Source organism: Phascolarctos cinereus, unplaced genomic scaffold (genome assembly GCF_003287225.1).
Source record: "Phascolarctos cinereus isolate Bilbo 61053 unplaced genomic scaffold, phaCin_HiC Scaffold_4;HRSCAF=312, whole genome shotgun sequence".
In the NCBI taxonomy this organism is placed as follows: domain Eukaryota; kingdom Metazoa; phylum Chordata; class Mammalia; order Diprotodontia; family Phascolarctidae; genus Phascolarctos; species Phascolarctos cinereus.
The window spans coordinates 171103789-171119107 of record NW_027555847.1 but is presented as its reverse complement, the minus strand read 5'-3'; the positions used below and the strand labels follow the sequence as shown (position 1 = coordinate 171119107).

The 15319-nt window shown below is 38.5% G+C and overlaps 1 protein-coding gene across 4 annotated transcripts in view; it reads right to left on the bottom strand.

Annotated features, from left to right (window-relative positions):
* The window catches only part of PARN (poly(A)-specific ribonuclease), a 180083-nt gene that overhangs the window by 35956 nt on the left and 128808 nt on the right, over positions 1-15319 (bottom strand). For all 4 annotated transcript variants that reach the window (XR_013485983.1, XM_020972533.2, XM_078152781.1 and 1 more), the window contains one exon: positions 13090-13279. Coding sequence is in view for 3 of the 4 variants with exons in the window: in XM_020972533.2 (XP_020828192.1) it covers positions 13090-13279 (190 nt within the window). In the remaining variant the exon portion in view is untranslated. The remainder of the gene's footprint in view (positions 1-13089; positions 13280-15319) is intronic.

Sequence of the window (15319 nt, the reverse complement as noted above, 5' to 3'; positions counted from 1 at the left end):
AAGAGAATCCTGCTTCGGCACTAGTAAAGAGATCGCTGCAATTCTCCTGTCATCAGCCACTCGGTCCCCCCACCACCTGTAGGCCAAGGGCTCCAGAAGCAGCAGCTGCCACTGTGGCTGCCTCCCTGAGGCTGCACCGCAGCTCAGGCCAGAATGCATTTCTCTCTCGCCAAGGTTCAACAGACCTTTCCTATTGACCTCCTAAACTGTCTTTGGCATTTGTGGGTTGAGAAGTCTGGAAACCACCACAGCTGCTAGTGATTCAGTCCCCTGAATCCTGCTTCAGGTTTGCTGCAGCCCCGTTGTTGCCAGCATGGTCCAAGCTGAACTGCATTCCTCTCCAAGCCAGGAGTGATAGACCTTTCCAATCAACCATCCATGGAAATTTATTTCACTCTTTGTGTGGGTTCTGCTGCTCTAGAATTTTTTTGTTTTTGTTTTTTTTTTTTTGTCTAGGCATTGGGTAACCCCAGTGACTTGCTCAAGGTCACACAGGTAGTAAGTGTTATGTGTCTGAGGCCGCATTTGAACTCAGGTCCTCCTGACTCCAGGGCCGGTGCTCTATCCACTGCGCCACCTAGCTGCCCCTTGCTCTAGAATTTTTTTTTCTTTTCCTAGAATTTTTTAGAGTCATTTTTTACAGGTATTTGGAGGGGTTTTGGAGAGACCTCAAGCAAGTCACTGCTTTCACTTGGCCATCTTGGCTCCCCCCCACCCCATCCAGAGAATTTTAAAAGCCATTTATTAAAGGCCTACCGTGCTAAGCACTGGGGGTACAAAAAAAGGCACTGAACAGTCCCTCCCTTAAGCAACTCACAATCTAATGTTGGAGACAAGAAGTAAATAGGAATAACTGAGATGGAAGGCTCTAGAATTGGGAGGGGTTAAGAAAGGCTTCCAGTAAAAGATGAAATTTAGTTGGGACTTGAAGGAAGCCAGGAAAGCCAGAAGGTGGAAATGAGAAGGGAGAGCATTCCAGGCATGGGGGAGAGCAAGAGAAAATACTTGGCCAAGAAATGGAGTGTCATATTCAAGTAATAGACAGGAGGCTGGGATCACTGGAACAAAGAGTACATGGTTGGAAGTAAGGTGTAAGAAGACTGGAAAGGTAAGGGAGAGTGGTTAGATTTTAAAATTAAAATTAAATACATTAAACGTATTAAATACCAAACAGTGGATTTTATGGAAGTAATAAGAAGTCATTGGAGTTTACTGAGTGGGATGTGGGGGAAATGGGTATGTGTGACAATGTCATACCCACACTTTAGGAAAATCATTTTGGCAGCTGAATGGAGGATGAAATGGAGTGGGGAAAAGACCTGAGGAAGCAGATGCACTAGCAGGCTAGAGCAGAGGCCTAGAGGGTAAGGTGATGAGGGCCTGCACCAAGGGTGGTAGCATTATCAGAGAAAGGAGCATATTCAAGAGATGTTGCAAAGGTAGACTGGACAAGCCTTGGCAACAGATAGAGAGAGAGAGAGAGAGAGAGAGAGAGAGAGAGAGGGAGGGAGGAGGGAGAGGAGAGAGAGAGAGAGAGAGAGAAGTCAAGGTTGAATAAATGAAAATAAACACAAAGTACTTAAATAAGCGTAGTTTAGAAGGGAGGGCACCAGCAGTTTGTGAGATCAGGAAAGGCTGTAAAAGGTGGTGCTTGAGTTTTATCTTTAAGAAGAGAGAGAGAGTCTATAAGGCTGTGCATTCCAATCATGGGGGACAGTAAGGGCACAGGCTCAAAGATGGGAGAGGGAGCATGTGTGAGGAACAGAGAGAAGGCCACGTCTAATGATTCTAGAAAGACAGACTTGGGCCGGGCTGTGAAAGGCTTTGAAAGCTAAACAGAGGGGTTTATATTTGATTCTAGGGGCAACAGGGAACCACTGCAGTTATGTGAGTAGGGGAGTCACATAGTAAACTCTGCACTTACAGAAATGTGGAGGGTGGACTACAGTGATGAGGGACCTCGGATAGGGAGACCAATTAGGAGACTGTTACAATAACATGGGCAAGAGATAATGAGTATTTGAAGTAAGGTAGTGGTTGTTCGAGTAGAGAAGGGAGGTTGTGGAAGTAAAAGGGGCAAGATCTGGCAACTGCCTGGACATGAGGAATGAAGGAGACGGAGGAGTCGAAGATAATGTGAAGGTTGTAAACTTGGGAGGATGAAAGATGGCAATGCCTTTGGCAGAAACAGGAAGGTCTGGAAGAGGGGGGAGTTTGGAAGGGAAAGGTGACGAGTTCCATACCTTTGCTAGTAACTAATTGTGACTTTGGGAAGCTTACAATTTCTCTGAGTTTTAGCTGCTGCCTCTGTTGAACTGGGATAAAAGAAAGCACTTATCCCACCTATCATAAATCACTGTTGTAAGGGACAAGAAACAATAATGAATATGAAAGTACTATATAAATATAAAAATTTACATAAATACAAAGTACATAAAAATTAATGTCTTTCAGTTTCAAAATCCTACAGATTCTTAGGGAAGACCTAAATCCAGAGGGGAACCATTACTCCTTTTTCTTCAGTATAAAAATCTTTACCACTGTAAAATAAGACCACTGTACCTGTGAACATTTACAAAGCTATGCACTGGTCAAAACAGGCATATATGATGCAAATATTGTATTTCTGGAAAGATGAAAGTTTATCAAAATTCCCAGAAAAAAATGAATTACGATACAAATTACTTTGTATATTGGGACACCTTAAAAATTACATAAGTAACAGTGGAGAAACCAATTTGTTAATGAGGTTTATATTTTCTAGAAAACAGGAACCCTAAGGTATTAGCTAATAGAGCCACACAAATTAGCAAGTCTCAAGACACCAAGGCCTTAAAATAATTAGATTGGAACTAAAAGAAATCAAGCTATAGGGAAGCAAAATTAATCATAAAAATTAAAAGCACAGGCTACAGACCAGCTCTGCATTTATTCATGCTTCCCATATGCATTTACACCTCTAGTAACAGTAGGAGGGATTCGTGAAACTGTACAGCTTAGTAAGCTTTTTACAAGGCTAAACACTTTTAAAAATCTTTGTGTACCGTTTTGGAAGTTCACTGAAACACATGGCTCTTAAGAGGTTATTTATTTCAGTCTTGGGCCTCCAGCTGATTGCTTGAACGATGAAAGATACATGCATATATTTCCTCTATTTAAGGCCACGAATGGAGACTCAATAAGCTCTTAAAAAAACTTGGTTCCAGTATTTGATCACCCTTAATAGTTTCTTTAAAAGTCCTTTCTTATGTCTAAGTAAAAACTATGTTTATGCATTTGAAACCTGTTTCCTCTTGCCCAATCTTCTATTGAAGATGGAAAGCGCTGCTCAGAACACTTGAAGGTGATTAAGTCCCTTTCTTACCTCTTCCCCTTGTCTCTTTTGCTACAAGCTAAACAGACCAAATCCTTTTCTCACATTGTCTACTTCCCTTTCTTTTAATCAAGTTGGTTTTCTTTGGGTCTATTCCAGTTTCTCCATGTTCATTTTTAAATGTAGGTACAAGTACCGCACACTATTAAGAGCAGAAAGATCACTTTCTAGGTTTTATATGTCAAACTCTTATTAACATCTACCAGTATCACATTTGCTTTTTAATTAACAGCTACTATGCCTGCTGATTCATAATCAACATGTTGGTCCCAGGGAATCTAAAGCTTTCCCTCCATCAAGTGGCAAGGCAAAGAAAGACCTTGATGCAGTAGAAGCATGGCTACTTTAACACACTTCCTTCACATAACCATTTATTACAATAAGATAATATACTTGAGGGAGACATATTTTTACTCCAGACCTGTGATTTCTTTCACGCAAGGAGCTCCCGGTAAGGAAACTCCCTCTACCAATACAGACTGATAACTCTTGTGTAATTTATAATCTTAAAGTGTTGCATAGGACATTGAGGTTTAAGTGGCTTGTCAAGAGTCACTATATTTCAGAAGTAAGCCTTAAATCGAATCTAAGGTCAGGCTTCTATCCACTGTTTGACACTGTATATACAGATATATGTAAATGTATTGTGTTCATATACATATTATATTCACATGTGTGTATAAAAATAAATATGTATGTACCCACACAACTAAACAGGGGCTCTAAACTTCAAAATTATCATGTACATTCTGAAATCCCCCCAAAAAAACCTTTTGAGTTCTAATTCTCTTCCTCCCTAGAGCCCTTTCCCTACCCATTGAGAAAGCAGTATGATACCCTTTATCAATGTGAAATTATACAAAACATTATTTCCATATTAATCATATTCAACCCCCCCAAAAAAAAATAAAGTGGAAAAAAGTATACTTCAATCTTTGGTGCAGTTTTAAACTACCAAAAGTTTTAAGATATATTTAGACTTTTGGGACACTGTATATTAAATATGAACTAATTTGTGGTAGCTCTAGAATACCTGGTTTCTACTAGAATTCATGAGATTTTAAACATCAGGCTGGTCTTCTGAGTCAAAAGTCAAGTATTCTAGCTTATCAATTCAGGTATATTTAATTAAGATGGTCACCAACATCTTAAAGGTCATATTATACATTCACAGAAATCTGAATGGATCTCATGCCTTTTTTTTTAAAATTAAAAAAAAATTTTTTTTGGGTGAGGTGATTGGGGTTAAGTGACTTGCCTAGAGTCCCACAGCTAGTGAGTGTTATGTATCTGAAGCCACATTTGAACTCAGGTCCTCCTGACTCCAGGGCCAGTGCTCTATCCACTGTGCCACCTAGCTGCCCCTTGCCTCTATTTTTAATGTTTCAGAAGAACGTGGATTACCTGAAGGGTCTATAGGAGCGTCTACAATCCTCCTTGATTCTTACTACACCAATTTTTAATTAAAAACATAAGTACCCTTATCTTTTATTAGCATCTACAATGTCTATATTCAAGATGACAGATACCTAATTAGAATCTGTTTTTAGCACTTTCTCTGTTTAAGACAAACATGTTCTGCCACATCAGGCAGATGTAGCAGATTTTCACTGAAATGGCATGCAGATCTTTATCAGAATATATATCATTTTTAAAAAAATTAATTCTTAATATCTCCTTTTGTCACTTTCTTTTTGGGGAAAGAACTGAGGTTCTAAATATTGGATCAGATATTTAGAAAGATCATATGAATTGTCTTTTTCAATATTTTTCCATTTGCACAACAGCATAAGGATAAAAGGTGCTTGCTCAGTGGATTAGCTGTACAAATTAATTGAACCAAAATAATATTGAGTATAAGGACAAACACCTGAGCTGCCATCATCTAAAAAGTGGCTACAGTTAAATCTTTAGGCCCTGAGTAGTCACAACTAATCTTTACTGAATATAATCTTTTATCACTCTTTCTTTTTCTCTGCCTTATGACCCCTAAACCCTGTTCATCTTTCCTGTGACCTCAATCACTCCACTCCTCAGTTCTTCCCAAGGCAATCATCACTATATTGGCTACACTCTCCTCTCTCCCCTATCTCTCTTAACCTTTGCTGAGTTAAGTTCAGCTCGACACTACCCTCTACACATGAGTCCCTTGGCCCTTTGAACATAACCTGTTAAACTCCAAACTTGGAGCACTCCCACTACCTATGGCTGACTAGAACCACACTGATCGGATCCATACAAATTTATCTTGCATAATCTCAGCTGTGCTTGGTCACTGAAGAAAGGCAATTCTTCTGCATGGTTTTGTTCTCTACATCTACCTTACTCCCTCACAAAAGTGGCTATTCTTAGTGATGCCCTCCCCTCGAAATAACTTTGTATGTATTTTGTAGGTACTTACATGTGACATATTGCTTCACCCCGTCAATGTAACCTTCATTCCTCCTAAAGCCTCCCTGGCTATCCCTCTCTCCATTCTCTTAAGTTTAGGGCCTCATCTTATAATTCACTGAAAAAAATCAGACCCATTTGCCAAAAGTTCCCTCTTCTTCCCTCCTCATCTCACACTGTACATATATCCTCCCCCCCCCATATTACCTAAAGAGATAGCCTTTCATCTTGCCAAAGTAAATCCTTACATTCTTCTGATCCCATCTGATCTTCCCCAGGAGGCAGTTCCCTTTCTCATCCACACTATATCACTTATTTTCAATCTCTCCCTGTCTAGTAGCTGTTTTCTTGCTGCAAACATGCCCATGCCTCTCCCATCCTTAGAAAAACCCTCACTCGATCTGAGCCTGTTAGCTACTGTCTTGTATCTCTCCTCCCATTCTCAGTTAAACTTCTTGAGAAAGTCATCTATATTCACTGTCTCCACTTTCTAACTCTTACTAAATTCTAAACTATGAAATCTGGCTTCCAAGTCCTCATCATTCAAGTGAAATTGCTTTCGCCAAAGTTACCAGTGAGCTCTTAAATCCCAAATCTAATGCCCCTTCCAACCTCATCCATCACCTTTCTGCAGCCTTTGAAATTTGATCACCCTCTCCTCCTGGACACTCTCCTCTCTGAGTTCCTTTTTCCTCAGATCCAGCTTCATATCAATAATTGCTTTTTAAATATTGCAAACTGGATATCCTGTAACAACCTCAAATTTAGTATCTCTAAAACACAATTCATTTCCCACTGAAGGTTTCTTTCTTCCCAATCTCCCTAATAAGGTCAAGGGTTCCATCATTCTCTCAGTCCCCTAGGCTCACAATCTTGGTGTCACTCTCGATTCCCCTCTCAAATTCACTCTACATATCCAATTTGTTGCTAAGTATTGTCATTTCTACCTTCACAACATATCTCTTGTCTATGTCCCTTTCTCTCCACTTACAGCTGCCACCCTGGTACAAACCCTCATCACTTCATGCCTTGAATACCTGCTGGTAGTCTCTCCCCACTCCAATCCATTTTCCACTCAGCTTCTAGAGTGATTTTCTAATCATGATATCCCTTTCCCCCCAAATAAATTCTGGTGGTTCCCTCCAGAATATTATCTCCAGGGAGGTAAAATCTTTTAATATGCCCTTCTCTTCTGACACTGCCACCACTCTCGTGCAGGCCCTCATCACCTCACACCTGAACTACTATAAAAGCCTGCTGAAGGGTCTGCTGCCTCAAGTCTCTCTGCACTCCAATCCATCCTCCATTCAGCCACTAAAGTGATTTTTCTAAAGCACAGATCTGATCACATCACCCTCTCCCACTACTCAATAAACTCCAGTGGCTCCCTATAGGCTCTAGTATCAAATACAAAAAGGTTCTGTTTGGCATCCAAAGCCTTTTCTAACCTAGCTTCCTCCTTCCAGTCTTATACCTTACTTCCCCCACCATGTACTCTCTGATCCAGTGGCACTAGCCTCTGGGCTTTTCTGCCAACACCACACTCCATCTCTGGCTCTGGGAATTTGTCTAGCTGTCTCCTGTGCCTGAAACGCTCTCTATCCTCCACTCTAACCAACTAAAATCTCATCTTTTACAGGAAGCTTTTCCCCCAGTGTCTTCTCTTTCTTACTTCCTATTTATCCTATTATGTAGCTTCCTTTGTATACATTTGTTTGCATGTTGTCTCCCCCATTAGATTGCGAGCTCTTTGGAGGCACGGACTGTCTTTTGCCTCTTTTTATATCCCTAGGACGTAGCACAGTGCCTGGCACATAGGAGACACTTAATGTTGATTGATTGATAGATGTGGTTGATAGACTGATATATAAACCGAAAGTCAGAATGGAGGCTCATATTAGATAACCTAGGGAACATTTAAAGGTTTGGAGGAGCTGTTCAAGGTGGGAGAAGAAGAGGCAGAAAGAGAATTAACGTGTGACTTAGAATTTTAGGGATGGGAAGAACCTTGGACATTTTGGAGAGATTAAATGACTTACCAAGATCACAGGTAGCCTTTAGCCCAACCACTATACTTTTTCCCTTAGACAGCTTATTCAAAATTACAATTTGTGCTATGAACTATAGTTTGGATGACTCCCCAATTTACATTTCTTTCCTTGAACTCTTCATTCACTAGCTCCAATTCAGCAACCAGGATGCTGAAGAATCTTGAAACCATTACACATGAAGGAAATGGGAGTGGCTGCCTGGAGAAAAGATATGGCAAGACATCATCGATTCTTTCACATCTTCCATATCTGCCTCCTTCTTTCCACTCACAGAGCCACCACACTAGTTTGGGGCTTCATTTCTTCTTATTTGGACTATTGTGAAAGCCTCTTAATTGGTCTTCCTATGTGTATGTATTTACACATTTCATCTCTATTAGAATATAAGCTCCTTGAGAATAAAGGCTATTTTTAAAGCCTTTCTTTATATCCCTAGATCTTAGCAATCCACATGTTTGCAATTGGCTGTTCTCATGCTTGGAATGTCCTCCATCCTCATGAACCTCTCAGAATCCCTAGTATTCTTCGAAGTGAAGTTTTAGTGCCAACTCCTGCATAAGGTCTTTCCTGACTCCCCGTTGCCTCTCCCTGAAATTACTTTGGATTTATTTTGTATGTATTATATACCTTATGTATTATACATCTACTTAACAAACATACATACTGCTTCTCTCAACAGAATGTAAGTTTCTTAAGAGAAGCGTCTATGTTTATTTTTGTCTTTGTATCCCAAGCAAGTACCAAAGAACCTGGCAGAGAATAAGTGCTTAATAAATGCTTGTTGAAAGAATGAATAGATAAGCTTAAAACGAACCAGATCTCCTGATTCACTTTGTCAACTTCCCTTTTTGTAAATATCTAAGATAGCTAAAAAAGAAGCATTCAAGATCAGCATATATCAATCTCGCTTTGGGGCAAATGTATTCATTTAAGTATTTAATTCACTGATTCCCACGATGGCCACTTCCAAGATGTTCCTAAGGGGTGCTGGAAGGTGGTGGTGGGTGGAGGTGCATACACCTGCATGCATACCAGCACAAGAGTGTTCTTCTAAGCTCCTACTATGTGTCAGATACCGTTCTAAGCACAGGGATAGGGGATACAACAAAAGGCAAAAGACAGTCCCTGCTCTCAAGGAGCTTACAGCTAATAGGGGAGACAAGATGCAAACAATTATGTTACAAACAAAATACATCAGGACAATCTGGAGATAATCAACAGAGGAGAAGTACTAAGGCGAATCAAAAAAAGAAGGCAGGATTATGCCCAAAGGGCTATAAAAATGTGCATACCCTTTGACTCAAGAATAGCACTTCTAGGGCTGTATCCCAAAGAGATCATACAAATGGGAAAAGGACCCATATGTACAAAAATTTTTATAGCAGCTCTTATTGTGGTGGCAAAGAATTGGAAATTGAGGGGAGGCCTATCAATTGGGGAATGGCTGAACAAGTTGTGGTGTGTGAATGTAATGGAATACTATTGTGCTATAAGAAATGATGAACAGGCAGATGTCAGAAAAACCTGGAGAGACTCATATTGTGAAGTGAGCAGAACCAGGAAAACGTTGTACACAGTAACAGCCATGTTGTGTGATGACTAACTTTGATAGACTTAGCTCTTCTCAGAAATGCAAGGATCTAACACATCTCTAAAAGTCTCATGATGGAAAATGCTGTCCACATCCAAAGAAAGAACTATAGAGTCTGAATGCAAATCAAAGCATACTATTTGCTCTTTTTTTCCTTCTGTTTCTTCTTTCTTATGATTACTTCTATTGATTCTAATTCTTCTTTACAACATGACTAATGTGAAAATATGTCAAATAGGCATGTATATGAAGGACCTATATCAGATTGCACGCCGTCTTAGAAAGGGAGAAGGGGAGGGGGGGGGAGAAAATTAAAAACTCAAAAGCTTATGGAATTGAATGTTGAAAACTAAAAATAAATTTAAAAAAATTAAAATCTTAAAAAAACCTTTTGTCCAAAAAAGAAAGAAAAGACAAGAAAAGATAAGAAAAGATGAGAAAAGAAAAGAGAAGGAAAAGAAAAGAAAAGAAAAGGTAGGACTTTAACTGAGACCTAAAGGATGCAGGAAAGCTAGGAGGTAGAAATGAGGAGGGAAGGTACGTAGGAAAGAAAAGGGAGAGTAAAGATTTCTTCCCTCCAAAATTTAGAAGTTAAGAGGGAGAGAAAAATAAGACTAACTACATGATAAATCTAATCACATAAACATGAAAAAAAAAGAATGAATAGTTGCTTATCTCTATAGACCACATTAAATGAAATTACTATGTTAAAGGATTTCAAACAAGTAGAGTTATATCCCGTGACACATAATATAAAATCACTCCCAGTCTCAAGGAAAATAAAATGAATTATTAACTATAGCATAGGGAAAACTAAAGGCAAGCAGCTTATAAAAGTTGTGTTTATCAAAAGATATAAGAGATCATGCTAATTTGGATAGGAGGAATTTGTAATCGGAAAGAAAACTGGCATGAATAGGAAGGATACCACATTAAAAAGCACCACAGATGTTTCTCAGTAAGATTATTAATCACTAAACAGAAAGAATGTCATCAATAAATTTAAGATTTTAACCAAACTTGAATATATCACATTCTCAATTAGATTTATGTGTGTGTGTGTGTGTGTGTGTGTGTGTGTGTGTGTTTGTAATTCAATTACAATTTTAAAAGCCAGAATCTCCAACTATATTCTGATACAACTGCCTAGCCTTCTCATTGGGAAATTTCACACTGGCCAGTGTATGGATTTGTTCCATGTGTGCGTACAAGCAACCCCTCCCCCCCCTTATATGTTAAGTTTTTTTATAAACTTCCATGGGATGTGTATTTTTAAAAGTATCTGATAAAACTGAATAGAATGTGTTAAACATCAACTCCCAGGCTGTGTTCTCACAAAACTCCAGTGGAGTACAAGTATCTTTATCCTAATTTACAGAAGAAAAAACTGAAGCTCTGAAGTGAAGTAAATGGTCCAGGATCACATAGGATCACATGAGCAAAACCAAGGCTCAATCCTAAATCCACTAATTCCAAATCCAGTGCTCTTTCTACCACACTATACTGTCTCCACAGCAAATTAACAAGTAAAGGACTTGTTTCAAATAAACAGGCAAAACAAAGAGAGGGAGGGTGTGTGTGTGTGTGTGTGTGTGTGTCTGTGTCTACATCCACTTCCTGGAGTCATGAGTCAGGTGAGCTTTTTTTTTTTTCCGTTATGACTGGAATACTAAGATGACAAATGCTGAGAAGAGTTGAAGAATAATTTCAATTTCATGCATAGGTTTAGAGCTACAAAGCACCTTAGTCCAACCCCTTTATTTTATAGTTGAGGAAATTGAGGTCTGGAGACTGAACAAACACACAAACAGCAAATAAAAAGATAATGTTTTTTTGTAAACAGTGACTTTAAATATATGGGGATCAAAGAAAGCACTTATTTCATAGGGCTATTTATTGTAACCAGCTCAATAAAACATTACTTTTTTTCTGTGAGGCTTAGAAATAACTTTGTTTTGCAGAATTTTGTAATTGGACTTTACCCATATCCGACTGCAAATCACAGTTACTTTAGAAAACCACTAATCCAATGCAAATAACTTTGATATATGATTTAGTAAATGCCTCATCATTAGTAATACCTAGGAGCTTTTCAATTTTCTAGGAAGTTTTACAACTTCAGGCTTACAAGAAGGAAGACAAGAAAGGCTAGAAACAAGGGATGTGTTTATGGGTAGCCAAACTAAATCAGATGCCTAATAATCCATAACTTTGAATAAGCTGAATTTTTATAAGTGTCAAACTGACTTCGGAAAATTATTTCCTCTAATTATAAAATGTACTTAATTTCATTACTTTACCCACATTCAATTCTATGGAAAATATTTTCTATATATCTTATTTATCTGTGTTTGGATTTCAAGGCATGTCTGGACCAAATCTCATGTTTTTCCTATCCAGACAATTTTCACTTCCAGTCAGTTTCCCTAAAACATAAGCCCTATATTTTTCCAGTTGTCAAGTACAAATCCCTGTACAATTTTGGACACTGATTCTATTACTGAAATAAGATACAATCTACCAACAATATAGATGCAAACAAGAGAAGAAATGGAAATTTATCTGCATTAGCAACACTAGCTGCCAACAGCAAAGGCTAAGATGACATGAACCGCTCTAGCTAGATCTCAAAGCCAATTCTCTAAAGATAATTTAAAGTAAGTCACATCTGTAGCTATCACCTTGCCAACCACACAGCCCATGGAAAACTGAGTGACTTTCTAAATCACAACCGCTTAAATTTTTAAGTGTTTTCTCCACCCCTCCATTCATAGCTAGTGTAACATCTATTCATATTGCAGTTAATATAATCTCACATTAATGTACTTCAGTATATGATTTTTTTTTATTAAACTCAAAGAAAGTGGTTAACAGATAAACACAAAGTGCACAGAGAACACAAAAAAATATCTTGACTGTGAGAGGTAGACTATGCTCTTTTATGATTAATTCACATCTAATTTTAAACACCTTTGCTACATCTAGTATGAGGAGTCTGGGAACAAATTCAGATTGATACATTTCCTACCAAAGCTGTGGAAGAAAATCCCCAATCAATCATCCTGTTTCTAACTCTAAGAAGCAATTTAGGATATAGAAAGGAGAAGGAGATGCAAAACAGTGACATGTGCCAAATTCAAGTCCCTACCTTCTAAAGCAGAAGTGAACAACTATTTCTGCCTTCAGGATAGCCCTACATTGTCCTGTTAGGCACAGCTATATGGCAACAAGTGGGGTAGAAGGTTCTGATGAGCTTATAGATTATTTTAGTCCTTTATTGTTCTACATGCCCAGAACACAATAAAAAAGGATTGGATTTGCACAATGAAGTGTACACAATTTATCTGTATGGCTGGTGAGAACTGTAAAATAATATGGGATTTCACTAAAATGGTCTATGATATGAATGCTTCAAACACTTGTTAGGTAGGGGTAATATCATTCATTCACAAGCAGCTTTGGAACTAGGCTAGAGGTTTGAAGGCTGGGAGTACTGATTACACATTCTAGCTGAGTGGGAAAACAAATTCTTCTTTAAAAGTCAGTGCCTCCACCTAGAATTCTATGAGGAACAAGAAGAAAAATCGATACAAAGGTCATTTTACCTCTTCCATCCAATACCAATTTAATAAATTCAATTTACATCAACATTTACTAAGCACTTACTACCAAACATTTCTTACCTGTTAACACAGTAATATCGACTCTGTGGGATATACGATGTGCACTGAGTTTTTAACCGCTTTCTTTCAACCTCCTTCCAACTATTTTCTGTCCATTTTCTCTTGTTCTGTTTATCCATATGTTTTTTTTCAACATACTCAGCATAAGTCTGGATCCGATAACTTTCTGCATACTTGCTGGTATTGACAGCTACCAAAAAAAAAAGTTTCTTTACATAAAAATTGCTTAATTTATTCCAGAAACATTATCTCTTTCATTTCTTCAAATATACATAAAAAACAGAAAATGTTATTAGTTTGAAAAGTATACAACCTCAGTAGTAACAGCTAACATAGCCTCTGCTAGGTGCACAGTAGATAGAATGCAAGTCTTGGAATTGGAAAGACCTGGGCTCAAATCTGGCCTCAGATGTTGCCTGGCTGTGTGACCCTGAGCAAGTCACTTTAATTTGTCTGCCTCCGTTTCCTCAACTATAAAATGGGGATGATAATAGCTCCTACCTCTCAGAGTTATTGTGAGGATCAAATGAGATTATATTTTTAAAGCACTTAGCACAATGCCTGGCACATGGCAGGCCCTTAATAAATGCTTGTTTCCCGCCTCCCTTCCCCAGATCAAATACAATAAAACCCAATTATCCTGGACTTGGTAAATTGAAGATTTATAATAATCAGCTATGTCCTCCCTTTCTTACTATGTATTTCTCTCCTCATTCTTCAAGGCTGCTAGTTCTCATCCCTACCTCCCCCCACCCCAATCTATCAGCACCTGGACTTAAAGGGCTATAGTTATATTCTGGCTTCCCTATCCTGACTTTGTGCCAGTTTCAACCCCAAAACATAAGCTAGATACTATGCTGCCACTTCCTCTTCCATACAGTCTCTGTTGGACAGGACATTATGGGGCTATAAAACTATAAGAAAAAAGGAATAAAAGATCTACTGGCAGATGGGCACTGCTTAATTACTACCCTCCCTCCTGCATGTTTCTGCTTCTCTCCCAACTCACTACCAGTGCCCAAAAACGTTCATCTTTCTCAGAGGTGAGAGAGTAAAAGCCTCTCCTTTCAAGGCAGTCTTGGTGTCCAGGAAGTTCAAAAAGCACTACAGGAAGAGCAGTAGCAGGAATTACCAAGGGGATGGCAAGTATTTATCTTCTCTCAGAGCTTTCAAAGCAGCTGCCTGTTGCCATACTAGAGATCCTTAGAAGGTGTATGAAGGAGAGGCTCCATTTATTTATACAAATAATGTAAAATTATACATGTGGATAATAGTAGAAAAACAAAACAAAACTGATAGGTTTTTCTGATTTCAATCTAGGTAGCTCAGGTCTACCTGAAGCTTTGAAGGTGTTTGCGTGGGGTAGGGGTGGGAAAGCACTAAAGCTCTAACACATAACATTGGTTCCGGAGTTCAGTCTACATGCCATATGCCAAAAGAAACCATTGATTCTACAATCACTGTGCTTTCCAGATTGCTTCCTGGCAAAAGAGAGCTTCCTGAATTTTTTCTTGAAGTCTCTTTACTTAACTCAGCAGGTTTACTTTGCAAGTGTGTCTGAAAAGGCCCATGTTGGCAATAATCTTTTTCTCAAGATTAATTTTGGTTACAGAGGAAATAAAAAAGTTTTGACTCAATATTTTACATAATGACAAGGATGATAATAGGCTCATTAATGAGCCAAGCTGATATCTTAATAAGTATTATTATTCCAAATAATTCCAAGTATAATTATTCCAAACAACTACTTCTCTGCAGAGAAGGGATTTATCTCAACATATGGAGTATTAGGATCATTTAAAAAGAAAAGCCAAGATGGAGGGGAAGGGAAGAACAGCACGCTTTCACTTCTGGCCTGCACACAGCAACAATTTACCAACATTCCTTCAAGTCCCAGAAGCTTTGCAGCTCACAGCCTTAAATCTGCAAGCCAAGCTTTGGCCCACAGCCATCACTCTAATGGATGAATCAGCAAAATAAATTGGCTGTCAACTGGTGTCCTCCCGTTTCCAGTCTGACTGTTTAAAAGAGTGTACCGCAGACTGGTCAGTCATATTCTAACCTTTTACAAATTAGCTGATGAAATGATACAAGGCCGCTTTTAGGTTATACTTCTCAAAAACAGTTTGGAAACAATTATACTAATAACCACTAGAGACTATATATTTATATGTATATATACATATATATATGTATGTATAGATATGGATATAGATATAGATATATTACA